Raw genomic sequence first — 19,895 nt, 5'->3', positions numbered from 1 at the left:
TCATCTTTTTGTCTTGTGGGGCGGTCCTCGGCGCGGTCAGGCGGCTTCCAAGACTACCATTGCTCGCTGGTTGAAGGAGGCCATTGGTTCCGCATATCTGCTGCAGGGCAAGTCTGTTCCGGTGGGGCTTAAGGCTCATTCTACGCGTTCGCAGGCTGCCTCCTGGGCGGAGTGCAGTCAGATTTCGGCGGAAGACATTTGTAGAGCGGCGACCTGGAAGTCGTTGCATACCTTTGCTCGTCATTATCGCCTGGATGTGCGTGCGCCGGGTTCCGGCGGTTTCGGGGCAGGGGTGCTCAGAGCGGGACTCTCCGGATCCCACCCTAGTTAAGGTAGCTCTGGTACATCCCAGGAGTCTGGACTGATCCGGGTACGTACAGGGAAAAGAAAATTAGGTCTTACCTTAGTTAATTTTCGTTCCTGTAGTACCACGGATCAGTCCAGAGTCCCGCCCGTCGATTCTACTGTTCGGTATGAGAGTCCGGTCTGAGGACGGTATGGTTTCTTTCTGTCCATTCTGTCTCTGTTGTCTCTTTTCTTCGTTATCGATGGCTCTGGTTCTGGTCCCATTTGGGGGATAGTTGAGCTGTTACTTTGGTTGGTAGGTTCCTGTATATAGTTCATTTGTGGTAATTTTGGGGCTTCATCTGCTTTGACATTAAGTAAGACTGCCAGACTGTAGGTGGCACCAGCCTAGATAAGGCGGAGTTTTGTTTGTAAACTTCTGTCTCCATCTGCTAGAGGGGGGGCAAAACCCAGGAGTCTGGACTGATCCGTGGTACTACAGGAACGAAAATTAACTAAGGTAAGACCTAATTTTCTTTTATGACTTAATGACGTTAGCAGCACAGTTCCAGCACATTAACCAGTGTATTTGGAAATTTAAGGGGGTCGGTCATTTTCAGGCCATGTGTGGGCTTGTTCAAATGTTTGCTGGTCTTTGCTCAGAAAACGTATGCATGGAATTTAGGTCCGTGTATACTTTCATGTGCACAAAGAAGGCCTTCCAGGGGGTTCGAGCTGGGGAAGAGATTGGATTTATGTGCCTATTTTTGATAATTCAGAAGTAGGCACATGAATCCGCTTGCACAAGTTCTACCCTGCCACCAGCAGATGTAACTTTCTGCAAGCGGGTCTGTGCCTGTATCGATGGCTAATGTTCAAGGCAAACGTATGCAGGTACTTTAGCTTTGAAAATGAGTGGAAAGTCTGCGGGTCTCTAAAATTAGCCTTGGAAAAGCAGACTTACAGCTCAGCGAGAGGCTTTCTCTACACAGATTGTTGGTGTTGCGATAAACGGACAATGATGCGCAGCTGAGTCTGTCTCAGTATATTTCTATGAAAGTGGATTGCACCTCAGAATGAATGTTTATTTCATGATTTTGTTGATATTTTCATAATTTACCAAAATATAAATTAAGCATTGACTAAGGCTTAATGCTGCAACAACCATTTCTTTCTCGCATCAGTATTCTTGATCTGGCTTATATTTTGATTTAGAATATTTAGAATACATGTGTGTGTGGGTGTGAATACAAATACATACAAGCAAGCGTAGGTTGTAATTTCTGCACTGCTTGTGATATTTATTTATTGAGATTAGTATCCGGCTTCATCTGGAAGAATCACACAAGAAGAGAATGATATTCCAAAAAGTTGTGCTTTTAAATGGAAGCATTTAATTAGCTCCCAATGTTAAGCACCTATTTTCAACCAAACGTAAGTCCCTAAGGAGGTAATTTTCAAAAGGATTTGCGCACGTAAAATGGCTTTTGAAAATTGCTATGATAGTTGCTACTCTTACACGCATAACTCCTTTGAAAATTCACTCCTAAGTTTTCAGCGGGAAATTCACCTAAATTTAGGACTACTATTCAATTGCCTAGATTTAGGCAGCTCGTCCTCAGTGGGGACAGAGAAATACCAAATCCACTTTGAAGTGACTGAAAAGCAGAATATACAGTATATAAATCAAATGAATTTGGGCTAAGCTCCTAACCTTTTTTCCACGCCCTATCTCTTTCTCCGTAGCGTAACTAGTTTTCAAAGGGGCCAAGTTCGGCTCCTAAACCCTTTGATATTAGGTTTCATCCACCCTCTTCACATTCAGATCTTCCTTTTGTCTTCTGTGAACAGCTGTTTCAGGCAGAGATGTTCAGTCGGCAGCAGATTTTGCATTCAATCATCACCGATGGACAGCGCCTTCTTGAGCAGGGACAGGTGGATGACAGGTACAGACGTCCCTTTCATATTGTCAATTGATTAAAACAAATGCATAGCTTCTGGCTGATACCGTGGCTCAGGCCACAGCACTCTCCTCTGGGATGGAAGGGATCGAGGTTCCAAGGAGATAGGTCAGGCGCAGAGGTGGCATACTTGAGCCTGATAGAGAAGGAAGAATGGTTGATGCTACAGTGACAGCCCCTGCTAGTCAACCAGTTGTACTGAGGGGGTGCCTCGGAGGAGACACTCTTACAATCCTGGCCACCTGAGCCTGGCTGTCTGGGAAAAAGCTGGGAGTGGCAGAGATCTCTGAGGATACTAGAGGGGGGTACAAAAATGTACAATACAAATAAGGAAAGACACAGCTTCGCTGTATGCATTAGTGAAATCAAACTGGACATTTGCAGTGCATTAATGAAGGTGTTTAAAATCAATTCGTTACAAAATAATCATGAAAAGAATGCTCTGGCAGTAATGTAGATGCTTAGAGTTGAGGAGTTAAGACATCCCATTAGCTTTAAGTCAACACCTTTGCATCAAGACGTCACAAACTGTATCACAAATCATTTTGTGTAATATCAGAATGTAAAATTGCTTTCCCTGTAACTCCAGATAGTTTTACAATGCTTTTGCTTTATCAGCCTATCAATATGCGAAATGTAGCATCATGCTTTGTGTGCCTACCTATAGGGTTAGTTAGACACTTGTGTTTTAGGTGCTTAAATATAGTAGGATTTTCATCCAAATTTACAGACCGGAGAGGATGACTTTCAAACAGCTGCGTGCAGCAGCATATAGATGCGTATTTTGGGCGCAAGTAATTTTACCATATTATTTTATAACCCATGGGCCGGATTTTTAAACCTATGCGCGCGGCCTACATTTGTGTGCACGGCCCGGCGCGCACAAATGTACGCCTGATTTTATAACATGCGCGTGCAGCCGCACGCATGTTATAAAATCCAGGGTCGGCGCACGCAAGGGGGTGCACACCAGTGCACCTTGCGCGTGCCGCGCCCTAGGGGAGCCCGGATGGCTTTCCCCGTTCCCTCCTAGACTGCTCTGAAATTGGAGCGGCCTCGGAGGTAACTTTCCTTTGGCTCCCCCACCTTCCCCCCACCTTCCCCTCCCTTCCCCCTATGTAACCCACCCCCCAGCCCTACCTAAATCCCCCCCCCCACCTTTATTTTGTAAGTTACGCCTGCCAGCTGCCGGCGTGTGATCCCCTGGCTTTGTTTCTGCCGGAGGCCTCGGTCCCACCCCGCCCCTTTTTTCAAGCCCCGGGACATACGCACGCCGGGCCTTTTGAAAATAGGCTCGGCACGTGTAGGGCTTTGAAAATCTGCCCTCATTTGTATGATATATATACACATTTTATAAAATACATGTATCTCTACCCCTCAACATACATATGTAGGCTTACGCATGAATACATGCAGTGCACTGAACATGTGAACTTTTCCTACCCATGATAAAAATGAATGCATGTATATTTTTCACGCAAAAGTAAAGTAGGACTTCCATGCGCGAGTCGGACAATTTTTGAAACTTGCACATAAATGAAATTAAGCAGTTTACCAATTAGTCCACCGGTTTGCCCAGTCCTTCTCCAGCTTATCAAGACCATCCAGGGACTTCATCCTGCACGCCCCCCAGTTCACCCAGACCTTCCACCCAGTCAGTGCCACACAATAAATAATATTAGCAGGTGCAAAAATACCCAAGCAAATTGGTAAATGAATGTGTGTGAATGTCTTTTAAAATAGCAACTTATGCGCGTGTTGGCCCTGCCCTGGAACGTCCTTACACCGCCCCTTTTTTTCACACAAGTATATGTATTTGGAAAAGTGAAAATATGCACATATTTTCAACTTTTATAAAATGCAGAGTATGCGAGTAGAGACTACTTACGCGCATATCGGCTCATTTTTATATGCGTGACGTTTTGAAAATTCATCTGCAAGTTTTCAGCCTAAACTTTGGTTCCTGCGTTAAAACTTGCAATTAATTTCTCTAGATCTATAATTCCTACAGTAATGCGTGCTAAGTGCCTAACGTTTTCCTCCCACCCTGATTCCATCACCCATAGCCATCCACGGTTTAGGGTCCTAAATGTAGGGACTTGGTCCTAGTCAGTTTTCAGAGGGGCTGAGATTCAGGAGGCCACACATTAGAAATGTGAGGCGCTTACTCATTGGTTGTTTAAGGCTGCAAGAAATGTATTGGCTAGATATTGGATAATTTATTTATTTATTTATTTAGAGATTCTTATATACCGCGGCACGTATAGATATACATCACCTCGGTTTACAGTAAACAATAAATTAGCAAAAGGCTTTACATATAACAGGATTTACAGAGTGTAAACAGATGAAGTAAACAATAAATTAGCAAAAGGCTTTACAAATAACAGGATTTACAGAGTGTAAACAAATGAAAGCAACAGGCTTTACATAAATAACTGTTTTCAGAAGAACATAATATAACTCCTTAACTATAATGAACAAATGAATATTCTAATTCACAGGAGAGCAAATATGTAATTAACCTGTTAAAGGCCTATTCCAATGTCGAGTTAATGTCAAGTCATAAATGTTGCACATAGGGGAGAAGGCGTAAAGGGAGAACAGATATATTCGCAGATTAAACAAACATAGGGGAGAGAATAGGAACAGGGAGTTAGTGAAAAGTAAACAATAAGTCGGCATTTCAGATTAGTCGAGGATTATTGTGTGAAAGCTTGTTTGAACAACCAGGTTTTGAGGTTTTGTTTGAACGTTTTATGGCAGGATTCGAGACGCAAGTCCAAGGGCATTTTGTTCCAGGTATTGATTCCAGCTATGGAGAATGTACGGTCTCTTGTGGACACGTGCTTGATGTGTTTAAGAAGAGGAGAGGCCAGTTTAGCTTGGTGGATATTTCTTATTGGTCGATTAGATGTACGGAATATAAACTGATCGGAGAACCATTGCATCTCTTGGTTATGTATTGATTTATGGATGAGGGAGAGTACTTTAAATGTAATCCTGTAAGCAACAGGAAGCCAGTGCAGGAACATGAGAGCTGCAGTGATGTGTTTGTGTCAGCGAGTATTGGTGAGTAAGCGAGCAGCAGAGTTTTGCAGCATCTGTAATGGTTGAATTGTGTTTTTCGGGAGACCTAATAGTAAAGCGTTACAGTAGTCTAGTTTCGGTAGTATTGTGGCTTGTAACACAGTCCGGAAGTCCTGTGAATGTAATAGTGGTTTAATTCTTTTTAGCGTATGTAGCTTGAAGAAACCATTCTTGATTGTGGCCGATATGAAATTCTTCAAGGAAAAGTGATTGTCAATCATCACGCCGAGGCTGCGGACTTGCTGCAAATGGGGGTAGTCTGATGTAGAGATAGGGGTGATGTTAGCGGCGATGTTCTTGTGTGGCATGATGCTGAGGAGTTCTGTCTGGTTTCACCATGGTTTTTCAGCATGGTTTCACCATGGCTGGAAAAAGTTTGGGCATTTTTATTATGAAAACGTTGACATGGGAGTTGATTGATAAGCTCCCGTATTTCTTGAAGGCTTGGTCACCTTCTTTTCCATACACGGAGAGTTGATGTTATATAGGTTGTGCTTTATTTTGCAGATCAGCTGATTCTGATAGCTTGAAGAATTTCGTATTTGTTTGTTCTCTGTCATTGCACAACAAAGCGCATGCGCATATAGAGGTAGATTTTAAAAACATACGCGTGTGCGTACATGTGTGCGCACTACCTGGCACGCGCAGATGGACGTGCAGTTTTATGACATGCTCGCGCCGGTGTGCGCATGTTATAAAATCCAGGGTGACGCGCACAAGGGGGGTAGAAATTTGCAAGTTTCGTGTGGCAACGCATCGTGGCCTCTCCCAGTTCCCTCCCACCAACCCTAAGCTCCTTTCCCCTTCCCCCTCTCCTCCCCCCCACCCCCTAAATGGAACATACCTTCGGGGGGGGGGTTGTTTTTTAAGTTGTTGCTCCTCCGGAGCAGAAGCAACCTGCACGTGCCGGCCGACTGCCGGCGCACGCTTCCCTGGCATAGCAGCAAATGGCCACTGTACTGGCGCCTCTAGTCCCGCCCCTCTCGCAACCTCGGACCGCCCCTTTTCTTCGGCCCAGCTCTTGTGTACATAATGAGGGTTACGTGCTGCTGGGCTCCTTTTAAAATGCGCGCGGCGCGTGCAAGGCCCAGCCGCGCACGTAACACCCGTTTTTTACGCATGCCGGCCGTTTAAAATCGGGCCGATAATGGGCACACGGTAACAGACAGTCAAAGAGTTTGAATTAGGAAAAATTTGAAACCTGTGAACAGTAGCAACAATTGTCAAGGCTCCAACCCTGTCTCCTGTCCATTCATGCATCTTTAGCATTCTTTCATAATTCAATCATCTTTTTTCTTTATCTGTCTAAAGTGGAGTGTATAGCAAATCTTATTTACTTACCTCAAGCCCGGATCACAAATGGCTGGTCAGCTTGCAGGCTGAAACTCTTTAAGGAGTTACCTTTGGAAATATAAATATCAACAGTTGAACAGTCTCTTAGTGGGAGTGATTGGGCAGGTGAGAGCTGGGCGGTGGGCGACTGTGAGAAAAGCACATTTTTTTTAAAAGGTAGCTGGGATGAATCCTACGGAATGGAGCTAAAGTCATATAGCAAGAATCATATTGGCTCTCGTCTAGTGGTTCTTGTCTGTTTTTGGCTTTCTGCTGATTAGTCATGTCTGAGGGGAGGAGGGCATGGATAGGATTGGGCCTGCGTTTAGGGTTTGTATCAAGCGTGAGTACCATGTTATTCAGTGATGATTATAACTTTAGTAGATTTATTTATTTATTTATTTATTTATAACTTTTCTATACCGAGGTTCAATTAACAGGATTAATTACCACTTCGGTTTACATTATAACTTGCAAAAAAACAACCATGACAAAGTCTTGTCTTACATTTAACAAGGTAGAAAAAAACCTGGATAACAAAACTCGGGTGAAAAATAGGAAACATAGTAATTTGGGTGAAAGCAGGTGAGGGATCAAAGGGTGATCATGGCTTGGGTGAAAGCCGAGAACTTAATTGAGGAGGACTCTGAGGAACCTCATGAGGGAGAGGAAACCAAACAGTGCGGACTAAGACCATGGCAGAAAGGAGTGGTTATGAGAAAGCTTGTTCAAATAACAAAGTCTTAAGTCTTTTCTTGAAAGAGAGAGGACATTGTTCCAGCCTTAGATCAGGAGGGAGTAGATTCCATTGTTTGGGACCCGCAGCGGACAGAGCTCTTTTTCTGAAGGCGGACTTGATGATAGGTGCTTGAAGTGGGCTAGTCTTAGAGGACGGGCGGAGGTGCGGAGTTGAAATGGTATTGTAAGATCCAGAGGAGTGATGTTGTGTATGGCCTTGTGAGTGAATGTTAACAATTTGTGAAGGATTCTAAACTTAATTGGGAGCCAATGTAATTTCTTTAAAATAGGAGTAATATGGTCCCTCTTGTTGGATTTTGTGAGAATCCTTGCAGTTGCGTTCTGAAGCAACTGTAGGGGCTTGAGTGAGATGTCTGGCAAGCCGTGCAGAAGTGCATTGCAATAGTCAATTTTAGAGAATATGATAGATTGTAAGACTGATCTGAAATCATAGAAATGGAGGAGGGGTCTTAGCCTTTTTAGAACTTGGATTTAAAGTAGCACTCCTTTACCGTGTTGTTGATGTAGCCTGTGAGGGTCCTTGATAAACACCTACTAAAGATAACTTGAAATAGAAAATTGACCCCCCCTATGTTAACAGCCGATAAATTCTTACATGCCAGTGTCTAAAGGCATTTACCTGGGTAAGACGGCCTGGCTTAAAATCGCCCTCCTCAAATTCAGCTGAGAGTTCTTGGATATATAACATGCATATTTTTAGCCATATTAAACGGAGGCGCTGGGCATGCTTGGATTAGGGAGAGGAAAATAGTGCCATGTACATGGGAGTTAGAAAAGTAGTCACATCATTCTGCAGCCGCTCCACCACAAACTATATCAAAACCTTTAACGCACTTAGGCCCTGATTTTCTAAACCATTTACACGTGTAAGTAGGCTTTTGAAAATTGCTACAATATATGTCCTTAGCATTTACCCACAGAAGTGCACTTTAGCTGTGTAAATGGCTTTTGAAAATTGCTAGGATAGTATGATACATTTCCACGTGTAACCCTTTGGTAATTACCTCCATACTTTGTACCTGCTTATGTGCATAGGATCAGATAACACATGTGCTTGCACACAACTCGGGCTATTGAAAATATGATCCTGAAGGTACAGATGTGTTGTTTATCTAGTCGTGTTGTTTGGGCAGATGTGTATATATAGTTTTATCATATGATTCTAAGTATAACTTAGTGCACCAATTATTAATTCATTCGAACGGTGTGTGTATATAGGGCCCGCTTCGATAAACTGCTTTCCCATAGACATGGGATGACCAATTTTCAAATTAATTTGCCTGGGTAGCTAAACAATTGCCCATGTAAATTCCTTGGGCTGAAAATACCTTTCCCTTGGCTGCTAAAAGAAGTAGTTAAGTAGCGTTTGCTGTCAGAGCCATGGTGAATGCCGAACCAGAAGAACCTACGCCCCTAATCCTCCTCCAGGTTCAGCTTTGGGGGCACTAGTGGGGGTTCTGGAGAGGTTGGGGAGTAGTTTGCCCGTATTTGACTTTTAACTATGGAAGGGGGCTGTCGGCCCTGGGGTGGGTTATATTTAATTTGGGAAGGTGACAGGGAGGATATGGGGGAAGGGAGGGGGGGGAGAATATCAGCCATCATTTGGCTTTTAATTCCAGCGGGGGGGAGGAAGAGGGTCCCTAAATGCAGACTGGCTAGACCTAGACCTGCGATGCAGCGCCTAGATTTCTCTGGCTGAGTTAGGGGCCGAGCTGTGAAAGTAGCTGCGTAACTTCCATAGCCCCGACCTGAAACCACCCGCTTTTTAGGCGCCTAGAGAAACTCCCAAAGTTAAGCCTCTAAACTCTTTGAAAATTGACTTCTAGGGGAGGCAGTAATCAAGCTGCCTGCACCAGTGCAAAGTCTGCAGGTACCTTTAAACCATGGACTTTGCACCAATAATCAAAGCAAAAGTGCTCACTTGCTTTGTTTCGATTATTGCCCCCGGCAAAAAAATACCCACAGAGATTTGCACCTGCTTTTTTCCTGTGGATACTTTTTTTCCCTCAGAAAAGGTCACCCGTCCACGTTATGTCCCTCCCCTGGCCTAAACGCGCCTTCGGGGACACCGCCAGCCAATGCCGATTTAAGTTTCACGGGTTTTAGAGCACCGCGCCTAATTTTACCCGCATAGAGGGAGGGCAATTTCAAACGTTTCCGCAGGCTTGAAATTATTCTCCTCCCTGCATCTGCCTCAGCTTCTTCTTAAATTTGCTTGCGGTCATACACACCTCCAGTCCGTACACGGTTCTTGTCACCTTCACCTATTCCTTGGTTTGGATTGCTTCTATCATGTAAAAAATATATTCTGCAGCAAAACTTCGTGGGGCCCATGGTGATACTAAAAGTCTCCATCAGGGAACAAACTATTCCAGATAGGAAGCATTAATATCACGACCCACCGGATCCAGAGCCAACGGTTTAAAATCCCAGCAGTCCACGTTCAGGCTTGGGTGTACCACAGGATGCCACGTGCAGCTTGCTGTGGATTTTGGGTCGGCCCCCAAATGTCACAGATTGTCAATGGATTTCAACCGCCTGCACAGCATAGCAATCATTTCTGTCTTGATGTCAGAACAGAAGAAAGTGAATGAGGCTACCTGATTTGAAGAGAAAAACCACTAGGAAGCACACATGGGGCTTCCACATTGAATTCAGGTTGCAGAGATCAACTTGGTCTGCTTCCTGCAAAGATAGCTTTATCGTGCTTGTCACTGGCTGGTTGTTTTTTTTCAATATTTATTTTTTTTTTTTTTTGCTTTTAGAGACGAATTCAATCTGAAATTGGCATTGCTCAGTAACCAGTGGCAGGGAGTGATTCGCCGGGCTCAGCAGAGGAAAGGGATCATTGACAGTCAGATCCGCCAATGGCAGCGCTACCGAGAGATGGCCGAGAAGCTACGCAAATGGCTGGTGGAGGTGTCCTACCAGCCGGTGAGTGGGCTGGGCAGCGTTCCTATCCCACTGCAGCAGGCCCGGGTCCTTCTGGATGAAGTTCAGGTACGCTTAATCCTAATTACATTTGGTTTGGTTTAGGTGAAATTGTTCCTCCTGCTCTGATGTCAATTATAGGGATGCGAGAGGTATTCAACAACAAGAGTGCCTGCCTCACTTTTCGAGTTTACCTGAACAAATCCCGCGTTTTAACACTTCCTGCCCCGCTGATTGAATAAAAACTAGCCGGATAAGTTATTATCCAGTCTACAATTTAACCGGATGGAGGAGCGAGGGGTATTCTGGGATCGTGGCTAATGCCGATATTCAGCATTTACTGGGTAAACTGGCCGAGTGTGAGTGATCTGAGAAAATGCTGCCCGAAAGTTACTTGAGGAAGTTAATCCAGGTTTATTCAGTGCAGCCCTTAACTGAATATCCAGGTAGAATGATCCATGTAAAAGACCAGAAACCCAAGAATTTCCGTTAAAAAAAAAAAGAAGAAATTATTGCAGTTTTACTTTTGCAAGAATATTGATTGGTTTTTCTGAAATATTCCAAAGCTTGTGTCCTCAGGTGAACGTCGTGCCTGTCTGGGTGCACTCAGCTTACCTGCCTGTCTACCTGCATACACCGAGTCTGTATTATCTATTATTCGTCTCAGCTTAAGGAACAGTAATACAGATTTACACTTAAGTACACTTCTCGTTTAGCCTTTGTGCCCAATGAGTTTGGTAACCAGTTTCAAACTGGTTTTCCATGGCAAAACGCCGTGTCTCCAGTCACAGTGCAATCCACTCAGATCTGTCCTGAAAGCAACATCAGGTGCATATTGAGAAAGTGAAATTCTCGGGTTTTTTTCAGCTGAAAGAGAAGGTCCTGCAGAGACAGCAAGGGAGCTACATTTTAACAGTGGAAGCCGGGAAACAGCTGCTGCTGTCTGCTGACAGTGGGGCAGAGGCTGCCTTGCAGGCAGAGCTCACAGAGATCCAGGAGCGCTGGAAGATGGCCAGCATGCGTCTAGAAGAACAGAAGAAACAAGTTGCTCTCTTGCTGAAAGTAAGTGTGCGACGCTGCTCCATTCCAGTTCTTTTGGGAGCTGCTCGGTATCCTCACTGTGATACAAGTATCCAGATCAACTCAGGATTGTCTAGACTCTTTATTGAGGCCCGTTTCCAATGTGCCTCTAGTGTACATGTGAAGTTCTCCTGCCATTGTCTAGGGACATAGAAACATGACAGCAGAGAAAGACCCTAAGATCTATCTAGTCTGCTCATCTCTGCCATCCCTATCACTCCTTAAGAGATCTCTAGGATTTGTTCCATACTTTCTTGTCCTTATCTTTACTGGGAGGCTGATTCAGACATCCACCACCCTCACTGTAAAGAAATACTTCCTTAGATTACATCTCAGTCTACCCCATTTCACCCTCATTCCACAATCCAGAGCCTCCTTTCCAGTCTTCTGTGCATTGTGTCTTCCCTATCCTACCTTTTCTCTAGGGTAGACATGTTTTGATCTTTAAGTCTGTCCACATATGCTTTACAGCAAAGACCATTGATCATTTTAGTAGCCACCCTCTGAACTGACTCCACCTAGTTTATATCCTTTTGAAGGTGATCTGCAGCACTGTATACCGTATTCGTAATGAGGACTCACCAGGGACTCTACAGGGGCAATATCACTTCCTATTTTCTGTTGACAGTTCATCTCCATATGAACCCAAGTATCTTTCTAATGTTTGCCATCATCTTCTCCATCTATTTGCCACCTTAAAATCACCAGATACAATCACTTCCTGATCCTGCTCTTGATTCATACATAGAAGAATTTTATTCCTGTTACTGTACCCTGTATTTTTTTGGCATTAAATCTTAGCTGTCACATTCTAGGCCATTCATCAAGCTTCACCAGATCCCTTCTCATGTTTTCCACACCTTCCTGGGTGTCTGTGCTGTTGCAGATATTGGTATCATCCGCAAAAAGACAAACCTTTCCCAATAGTCCCTCTACAATATCACTGACAAAGATGTTGACAAGAATCAGTCCAAGGACTGATCCCTGTGACACACCACTAGTAAAGCCCCCCTCCTCAGAGTGAACTCTGTTTATCACTACCTTTTGTGGTCTCCAACTGAACAATTTCTAACCCACTTGGTACCATAAGTTACCTATGCAGAAGCATGTCAAAGGCCTTAATGAAATCCAAGTACATTATTTCTAACACTTTCCTCTGATCCAACTCTCTGGTCACCCAGTTAAAGAGATTGATTTGTTTGACAAGACCTGCTTCTGGTAAAGCCATGCTGCCTTAAATCTTGTAATCCATTGCATTTCAGAAACTGCACTATCCTCTGTTTTAGCAGCAATTCTGTTAATTTATTCATCACTCAGGTTAGACTAGCCAGTCTATAGTTCCCATCCTCCTTCTTACTTCCACTTTTGTGAACAGGAAACACATCTACCTTTCTCCAGTTCACCGGGACTATTGCCAGAGGATGTGGTTAGTGCAGTTAGTATAGCTGTGTTTAAAAAAGGATTGGATAAGTTCTTGGAGGAGAAGTCCATTACCTGCTATTAATTAAGTTGACTTAGAAAATAGCCACTGCTAACATGGAATAGACTTAGTGTTTGGGTACTTGTCAGCATCCTATTTCCCACAGTGGCCTGGATTGGCCACTGTGGGAAACAGGATGCTGAGCTTGATGGACCCTTGGTCTGACCCAGTATGTCAGGTTCTTATGTTCTTATGTCCTGATGTAAAGAAGATTGAAAAGGTCAGTCAGTGGCACTGCTAGATCTTCTCAAATACCCTCAGATATATCCCATCTGGCTCCATCTGTTTTTAGTTAAACTAGCTCCTCACGAACACACTTTTTTGAAAATTGTTTGATGTTTATCTCACTTCCAATCCTATTTGTATCCATTTTCTAGAGTTCTACTCCTGGCCCTATCTTGGTGAAAACCAAACAGAAATTTTACTGTATTTACAGTTTATTCTTCCATTTGCTTCTTTGCTCTCCTGACTTCTTTCCCAGTTTCTCTTAGCTTTTCCAGATATAGAGCCTAACTTTCAAAACTATTCACAGTACAACATTTGTGTACGTAAGTGGACACGTTGAGATTAATACTAGTATTTTATAAACTGTGAAGTAGGAGCTAAACAGCTTATGAAATATGTGCATGTGTTTAAGTAGATGCAAATGCTTTCACTGCAAGAAAGCGCATACTTTCTCTACCCATTTTATAAACATGCATGTGTATAGTTTTGTCTTGTAAAAAATATATCATGTATGCATAAAAACCCTGATTCATGCACAGAGACAGGTATTTTATGAAATATATGCATATAAGGGTTGATTTTAAAAGGTTAATAGTCAATAAGGCAGCTAATAAGCAGACGTTAGTGTGTTTGTATACTTAAAAAAAAAAAAAAAAAAAGGGAACCAAATGCTAGAAATAAGCTAGGAGCAGTGTATACCTAAGTAAAAAGGTTGAAAAGTTCAATTACTCACCCTGGAAAGGTGTTAAGGTAGTGTGATTTGGTTTGATTAGGTACCAACTGATAAAGTTTGTGGGTATGTAGGCCCGAGGTGAGCATTGTTACTACCTTTGGGGAGGGGCCCCACAGGTCTGCACCATCGGGAGGCGAGGTCTGGCTCAGCAGAGAATTCATGAGAGACTATGGAGAGATCCCAAGGAGCGGGGCTGAGACACAGCAGGCAGGGGTTCCCGCCATACGTGGAACAAGCTAGAGGTCCGTACCTGGGCAAAGAGCTCCGGAGGAGATGGCGCTAGGCAGGCCCACAAAGCGGGGAGCACGGCACAGGACGTGCAGGAGGTATTCTGGAGAAACAGTCCCGAGGGGTGGAGCTGCACAGTGAAGGAGGTACTTGGTGCGAGGACGTAGGCCACCCGCGGACCAGAGAAGCCTGATGTGATGACGTCATCAATCCAGGACACCCCCAAGGTTCCCACCGAAGGGCCTTTAAAAGAAAGTCTGGCCCAAAGTCGGCTTGAGGATGGTGGCGTCTTGACCACTACGAGGAACCAGAGGGAACACGGTGGCAGAGACTAGCCTGCGCCGCGAGCAGGCCAGGAGCAGGAAGCAGGACAGAGCAAGATGTGAGTAGATGCAGTCGCAGCCGTCTGCGACCGATGGTCATAACACCAACATTTCTTAATCAACACAGCAGTGAGTCACTCAGGCTGACTAACTGAAGTATTAAGGTTGTGTGATTGATCTGATTAGGTACCAACATTTCTTAATCAACACAGCAGTGAGTCAGTCAGGACAACTAACTGTACTGGGGCGGATTTTAAAAAGCATTTACATGCGTAAATCTGGGTTTTACGCATGTAAATGCACTTTACTCGAGTAAGTGGGCTTTTGAAAATTGCTACAATATATGCCATTGAATCGTCCATAGGATTTATTCGCATAAGTGCACTTTACGTGAGTAAATGGCTTTTGAAAATTACTACAATAGTAGTTACATTTATGCGCGTAACTCCTTTGAAAATTACCCCCACTGTGTTTATGAGTTTGTGCTTTTAATAGTCAGTAAGGCAGGTAATAAACTGAAGTTAGTGTGTTTATTCTTAAATAGTAAGGCAGCTAATAAGCAGAAGTTAGTGAACCGGTAGATGTAGTGTATTTGGATTTTCAAAAGGCATTTGACAAAGTTCCTCATGAGAGGCTTCTAGGAAAATTAAAAATTCATGGGATAGGTGGCGATGTCCTTTCGTGGATTACAAACTGGCTAAAAGACAGGAAACAGAGAGTAGGATTAAATGGACAATTTTCTCAGTGGAGGGGAGTGGGCAGTGGAGTGCCTCAGAGATTTGTACTGGGACCCCTGCTTTTCAATATACTTATAAATGATCTGGTAATCAAATTTGCAGATAATACAAAATTATTCAGAATAGTTAAATCACAAACGGATTGTGATAAATTGCAGGGAGACCTTGTGAGACTGGAAAATTGGGTATCCAAATGGCAGATGAGTAGATAAGTGCAAGGTGATGCATATAGGGAAAAATAACCCATGCTATCGTTACTCAAAACATTATATAAAGTCGCATGGTTTACCCAAAATCTGGTACAGTTAAAACATAATGTACATCAATAGAATGTCGCTAGCATAAGAGCTGGTTGGAATATGATAGGCAAATTTACCTCTCTAAAATGAATATGTTCAGGCATCAAACGGATGAGGCCAAACACACCTTTTTCTCAATCAGGATTACCGTATTTTTCGCTCCATAAGATGCACCTGACCATAAGAAGCACCTAGGATTCAGAGGGGGAAAATTAAAAAAAAAAAATTGTGTGCTAAACCGGCTCTGTCCCCAGGCGTCTGTGCGTCTTATGGAGCAAATTTGGAGAGTGCATAATATTTTTTTTTGTTCCCATTTTGTTTTCGGGTCTGGGGAGGGCCATTTCGGTCCACTCCCCAGAGTGGAAAACTTTTATCTTTCTCTTTCTGTGGGAACCCTCCCCCCCCCAAAAAAAACCCCCATCCCAATCCTTTATATTAACCCCCACCCTCCTGACCCCCCAAGACCTGCCAAAGGTCCCTGGTGGTCCAGCAGGGGTCCGGGAGCTTGGGCCGTCGGCTGCCAGTAATCAAAATGGTGCTGACAGCCCTTTGCCCTTACTGTCACAGGAGCTACCGGTGCCATTGGTTGGCCCCTGTGACATAGTAAGGGCAAAGGGCCGTCGGCGCCATTTTGATTACTGGCAGCCGACGGCCCAAGTGCAGGAGATCGCTCCCGGACCACTCCTGGGCCCCCGCTGGACCACCATGGTTTTTTGGCAGGTCTTGGGGGGATCAGGACGGTGGGGGGGTTGTAGTTAATTAATTTGTCAGGTCTTGGGGGGGTCAGGAGGGTGGGGGATTGTAGTTAGATTTTTAGGTTTTTTTTATATTCATTCCATAAGACGCACAGACATTTTCCCCCACTTTTGCGGGAAAAAAGTGCATCTTATGAAGTGAAAAATACGGTAATTCTGCGATTAATCATCCCCTTGAACTTTTCAACAATATTAAAAATGTAATCACATGGAGGGAACCTGATTGTGTAAAACATCCTTTAGAATTAGATAAAATAGGACAATTCTTTATTGATAAAGTTGATTTACTAACCTCTGTCCTACCAGCAGTTAATGATGAAGTAAATGAAAATACCATGGGCCGGATTTTAAAAGCTCTGCACACATAAATCCAGTTACGTGTGCCGGGCCTATTTTATAAAGGCCCGGCGACGCGCGAAAAGCCCCGGAGTCCGTCTAAGTCCCGGGGCTTTACAAAAGGGGTGATCCGGGGGCAGTCTAGGGGTGGGGCCAGAGGCCACCGGCACAGCAGCCATTTGTCGCTGTGTTGGAAGATCACGTGCCGGCAGGCTGCCAGCATGCATAACTTGCACCTGCCCGGAAGCAGGTGCAAAAGGTAAGACAGAGGTCGGGAGGGGGGGGTTAGAATAGGGCTGGGGGGGTGGAAGGTTAGGGGAAGGGGTGGGAAGGTTAGAATAGGGGGGAGGGAAGGCCACGGGCGTCGTCGCGCACAAAATGCACTAGTGTGCACCCCCTTGCACGTGCCGACCCCTGATTTTATAACATGCATGCGCCTGCACGCATGTTATAAAATCGGGCGTACATCTTTTTTGTATTCAGTGACCAAAATTGTGGAATACCCTATCTAAACAGTTAAAAAAAAAGAAACGTTCTTAACTGATTTTAGGAAGATGCTAAAGGCCTATTTATTTACACCTGCTTATCAGTTATAACATTTAAACACCACTCGTGATTAATTGGCTCTATGAGATAAGTTTATATGTCCCTTTATTTTAATTTTTGTTGTTTTTATTTTACCATTGTTGCTTATTTGACTATGTATGTTTATTGTACATCACCTAGGATTGTAGATAGGCCATAAATAAATCCATAAATAAATGAATACATCTTCTAAACACCGACTTAAACATTTGATGAGCCTCAGCCCTTTAGCATTAGGGTGTGCCAGAACTGCCTTCCTTCTCATGTATTCTATGAAGCCAAATCGCTCCACCGAGCACTCATATCCGAGCCGACAGTAGTAAGGCTTCTGTTTATTTTTAATGAAGTGTCCTCTTGTCAGTGTTGGGAGAAAAGTTTGCTTGCAGCTATATTTAATGCAAATTGGTCTCAGGCAAGCCCCTTTTCACCATTAGTAGATCATTTTATAGGAGGTTCCTAGGCACAGTAAGTAATTCTTCTTACTGTGCTACTATATAAGGGCTATGCAGAAATCTGTCTTTACCAGGGTTCTGTTATACATTTGGTATTTTCTAATGGTTTTTATGGCTTCTCGTTGCATATTAAGTCCCGGAAACTTTTTAATTTTCCCTGGCCAAATGACTGAAAGCTTTCATGTGCTGCAGTTCTGCTGCTTGACTCTTACATAAAGGGCTTTGTGTGTGTAGATGTTTCTTATGCAAATACCTTGCCCTGACAGATGGATCTATGGACCAGCCTGGATTTGTTTTTGAAACTGTATTAGAAACTAATGATCACTTCTCACTCCAGGACTGGGAAAAATGTGAGAAGGGGATAGCAGACTCCATGGAAAAGCTAAGAGCCTTCAGGAAAAAACTGGCCCAGCCTCTCCCCGACCACCACGATGAGCTCCATGCAGAGCAGATTCGTTGCAAGGTAATGTATTAGTGCTCTAACTCTTTGTCCTTAAATATGCCCTTCTGTTTCATTCACTTCCCCACACAGTACGCAGTGAGCAAGCAGCTGTGGGACTGTGTGCTTATCTCAAGAGGCCAGGCTTACGTGGTAATGGCTCTGTTCAAAGCTTCAGAACTCGAGCCTGAATGGGAAAACAGTCGGATGCATCTCGTCCGTTGCTTGTTCATTGACAGCGTGCAGAAGTCGTTATCTCTGGAACTAAGCCACTGACATTTCGGATGGTTTAATGTATTGTCATTAGGCGCTCACTGTATGATTAGTTACAGCGTCGTGCTTTTGTGGCAGTAATAAAGCTACGAATAGTTATAGCCGCAGTCAGCAGTACTGCCAGACAGCGCTGGCTCTGCATTCTCCGGCCCTGCAGCAACACTGACCAGCTTCGACTGTCCTGGGAATGAGGTGGTCCAGTTTAACTTAGGTCAGAAGTAAGTTCATATAACTACTTGCTTCTGAGGTAAAATTTGTGAATTCTAAATCAGAATCACCTCAGTTACTGCCTTAGTTAAGTGAATTTGCTGTGTGCTAGGTCCTGATATAACTTCTGAAGATGAAAAACTGCTAAAGCACCTCGTGCAGTGGATTCTGTCACCTAACAGCGAGAACGCAGTGCCACAGAATATACACACGATATTTATTAAAAGTAAAGCTAAAGGGCCGTCTCAGTGTCAGTGCTGTCCGCTGACAGGTGGAGGACCTGGGTCTGGTTCCTGGGCCAGGTGGGGCTGACGATGCTGCAGAGACGGCACTCACAGCCTCTGGGGAGCAGGAGGAGGTCTCAGCCATTGTTCAGTGAAAATTATCCAGCAGCCAGACTCAGGTCCAAGCTTATCAGGGTCCAGAGGGAGCAGCGGTCTATATAGCCTCTGCCCCCAGGACTGTCGGTGTCATAGCTGGGCCAAGTTGGGAAGGCATACAAACTGGGGGAAATCCCAGTTTAGTTGGAAATGAAGGCTTCTGGTGCTGTTACCTGGAAGCCCAAAGTAGTAGGAGAGAACATGAATCCAGGAAAGGAGAGCATAGGGTCCTAGCGTGTATGCTAAGGATCTCTAGTGTACACAAACAAAATATCATGCCAAGCACTAACAGCACCATATGCACACTGAATGGGTCTGCTGACACGTTAGCTAAACTTACCACATACCCACATTTAAAATGTTGTATACAGGTTGTGCACCTGTTGTGTGCGCTATTTTGCGCCTGTCTGTTAAGGCTTAAATTGTAGACTCTGCCTCAGAGCACTTGCAAAATATGAAGTGCATGATTTCATCACAACATCTTCCATGATAACCGGCCAAAGTGAAAGTCTCAGGTAGTATTGGGGATTTTATTCCCCCCCAATCCCTTATCGGCAACAACTCAGACACCTCCCATTCCCTCAGGGCAATCCCCCCCCTCTCTCGATCAAAGCAGCTCCATCCCATCAAGGTGACCCCCTTCAAATTCAAGGCAACTCCTCCCAATCAAGGTGGCTCAACCCCCCAATCCAGGCCACACACCCCTAGCATTTTGGCAGCAGTCACCCTGCCTCCCAGCAGGGCAACCTAAACCCATCAAGGCAATGACCAATATTTATTTATTTAAAAGTTTTTATATACCGCACAATAAGGCCTATATATGCCTGTCTAGGCAGTTTACAAAAGTACAAACATAATTTATGACAAAAGAAAAAGAGTAAAATACAATTAAAATTAAAATACATGCGTTAGAATTTTAGTTCTGCTAACGGTATCGTCGTAGTGATATATAATATCAAGGCCTACCCTCATCAAGGGAAGCCTAACCCCCCCATACCTCAAGAA

At 44.1% G+C, this 19,895-nt stretch overlaps 1 protein-coding gene across 1 annotated transcript in view; it reads left to right on the top strand.

Moving 5' to 3' along the window:
* Positions 1 to 19,895, top strand: part of SYNE1 (spectrin repeat containing nuclear envelope protein 1) — a 966,955-nt gene that overhangs the window by 792,281 nt on the left and 154,779 nt on the right. Inside the window, 4 exon segments of the mRNA XM_029596918.1 lie at positions 2,137 to 2,231; positions 10,193 to 10,427; positions 11,226 to 11,420; positions 17,929 to 18,054. Coding sequence (XP_029452778.1) covers positions 2,137 to 2,231; positions 10,193 to 10,427; positions 11,226 to 11,420; positions 17,929 to 18,054 — 651 coding nt within the window.

This window comes from Rhinatrema bivittatum, chromosome 3 (genome assembly GCF_901001135.1).
Source record: "Rhinatrema bivittatum chromosome 3, aRhiBiv1.1, whole genome shotgun sequence".
In the NCBI taxonomy this organism is placed as follows: Eukaryota; Metazoa; Chordata; class Amphibia; order Gymnophiona; family Rhinatrematidae; genus Rhinatrema; species Rhinatrema bivittatum.
The sequence above is the reverse complement of the archived record's forward strand: the minus strand, read 5'-3'. Positions and strand labels throughout refer to the sequence as shown.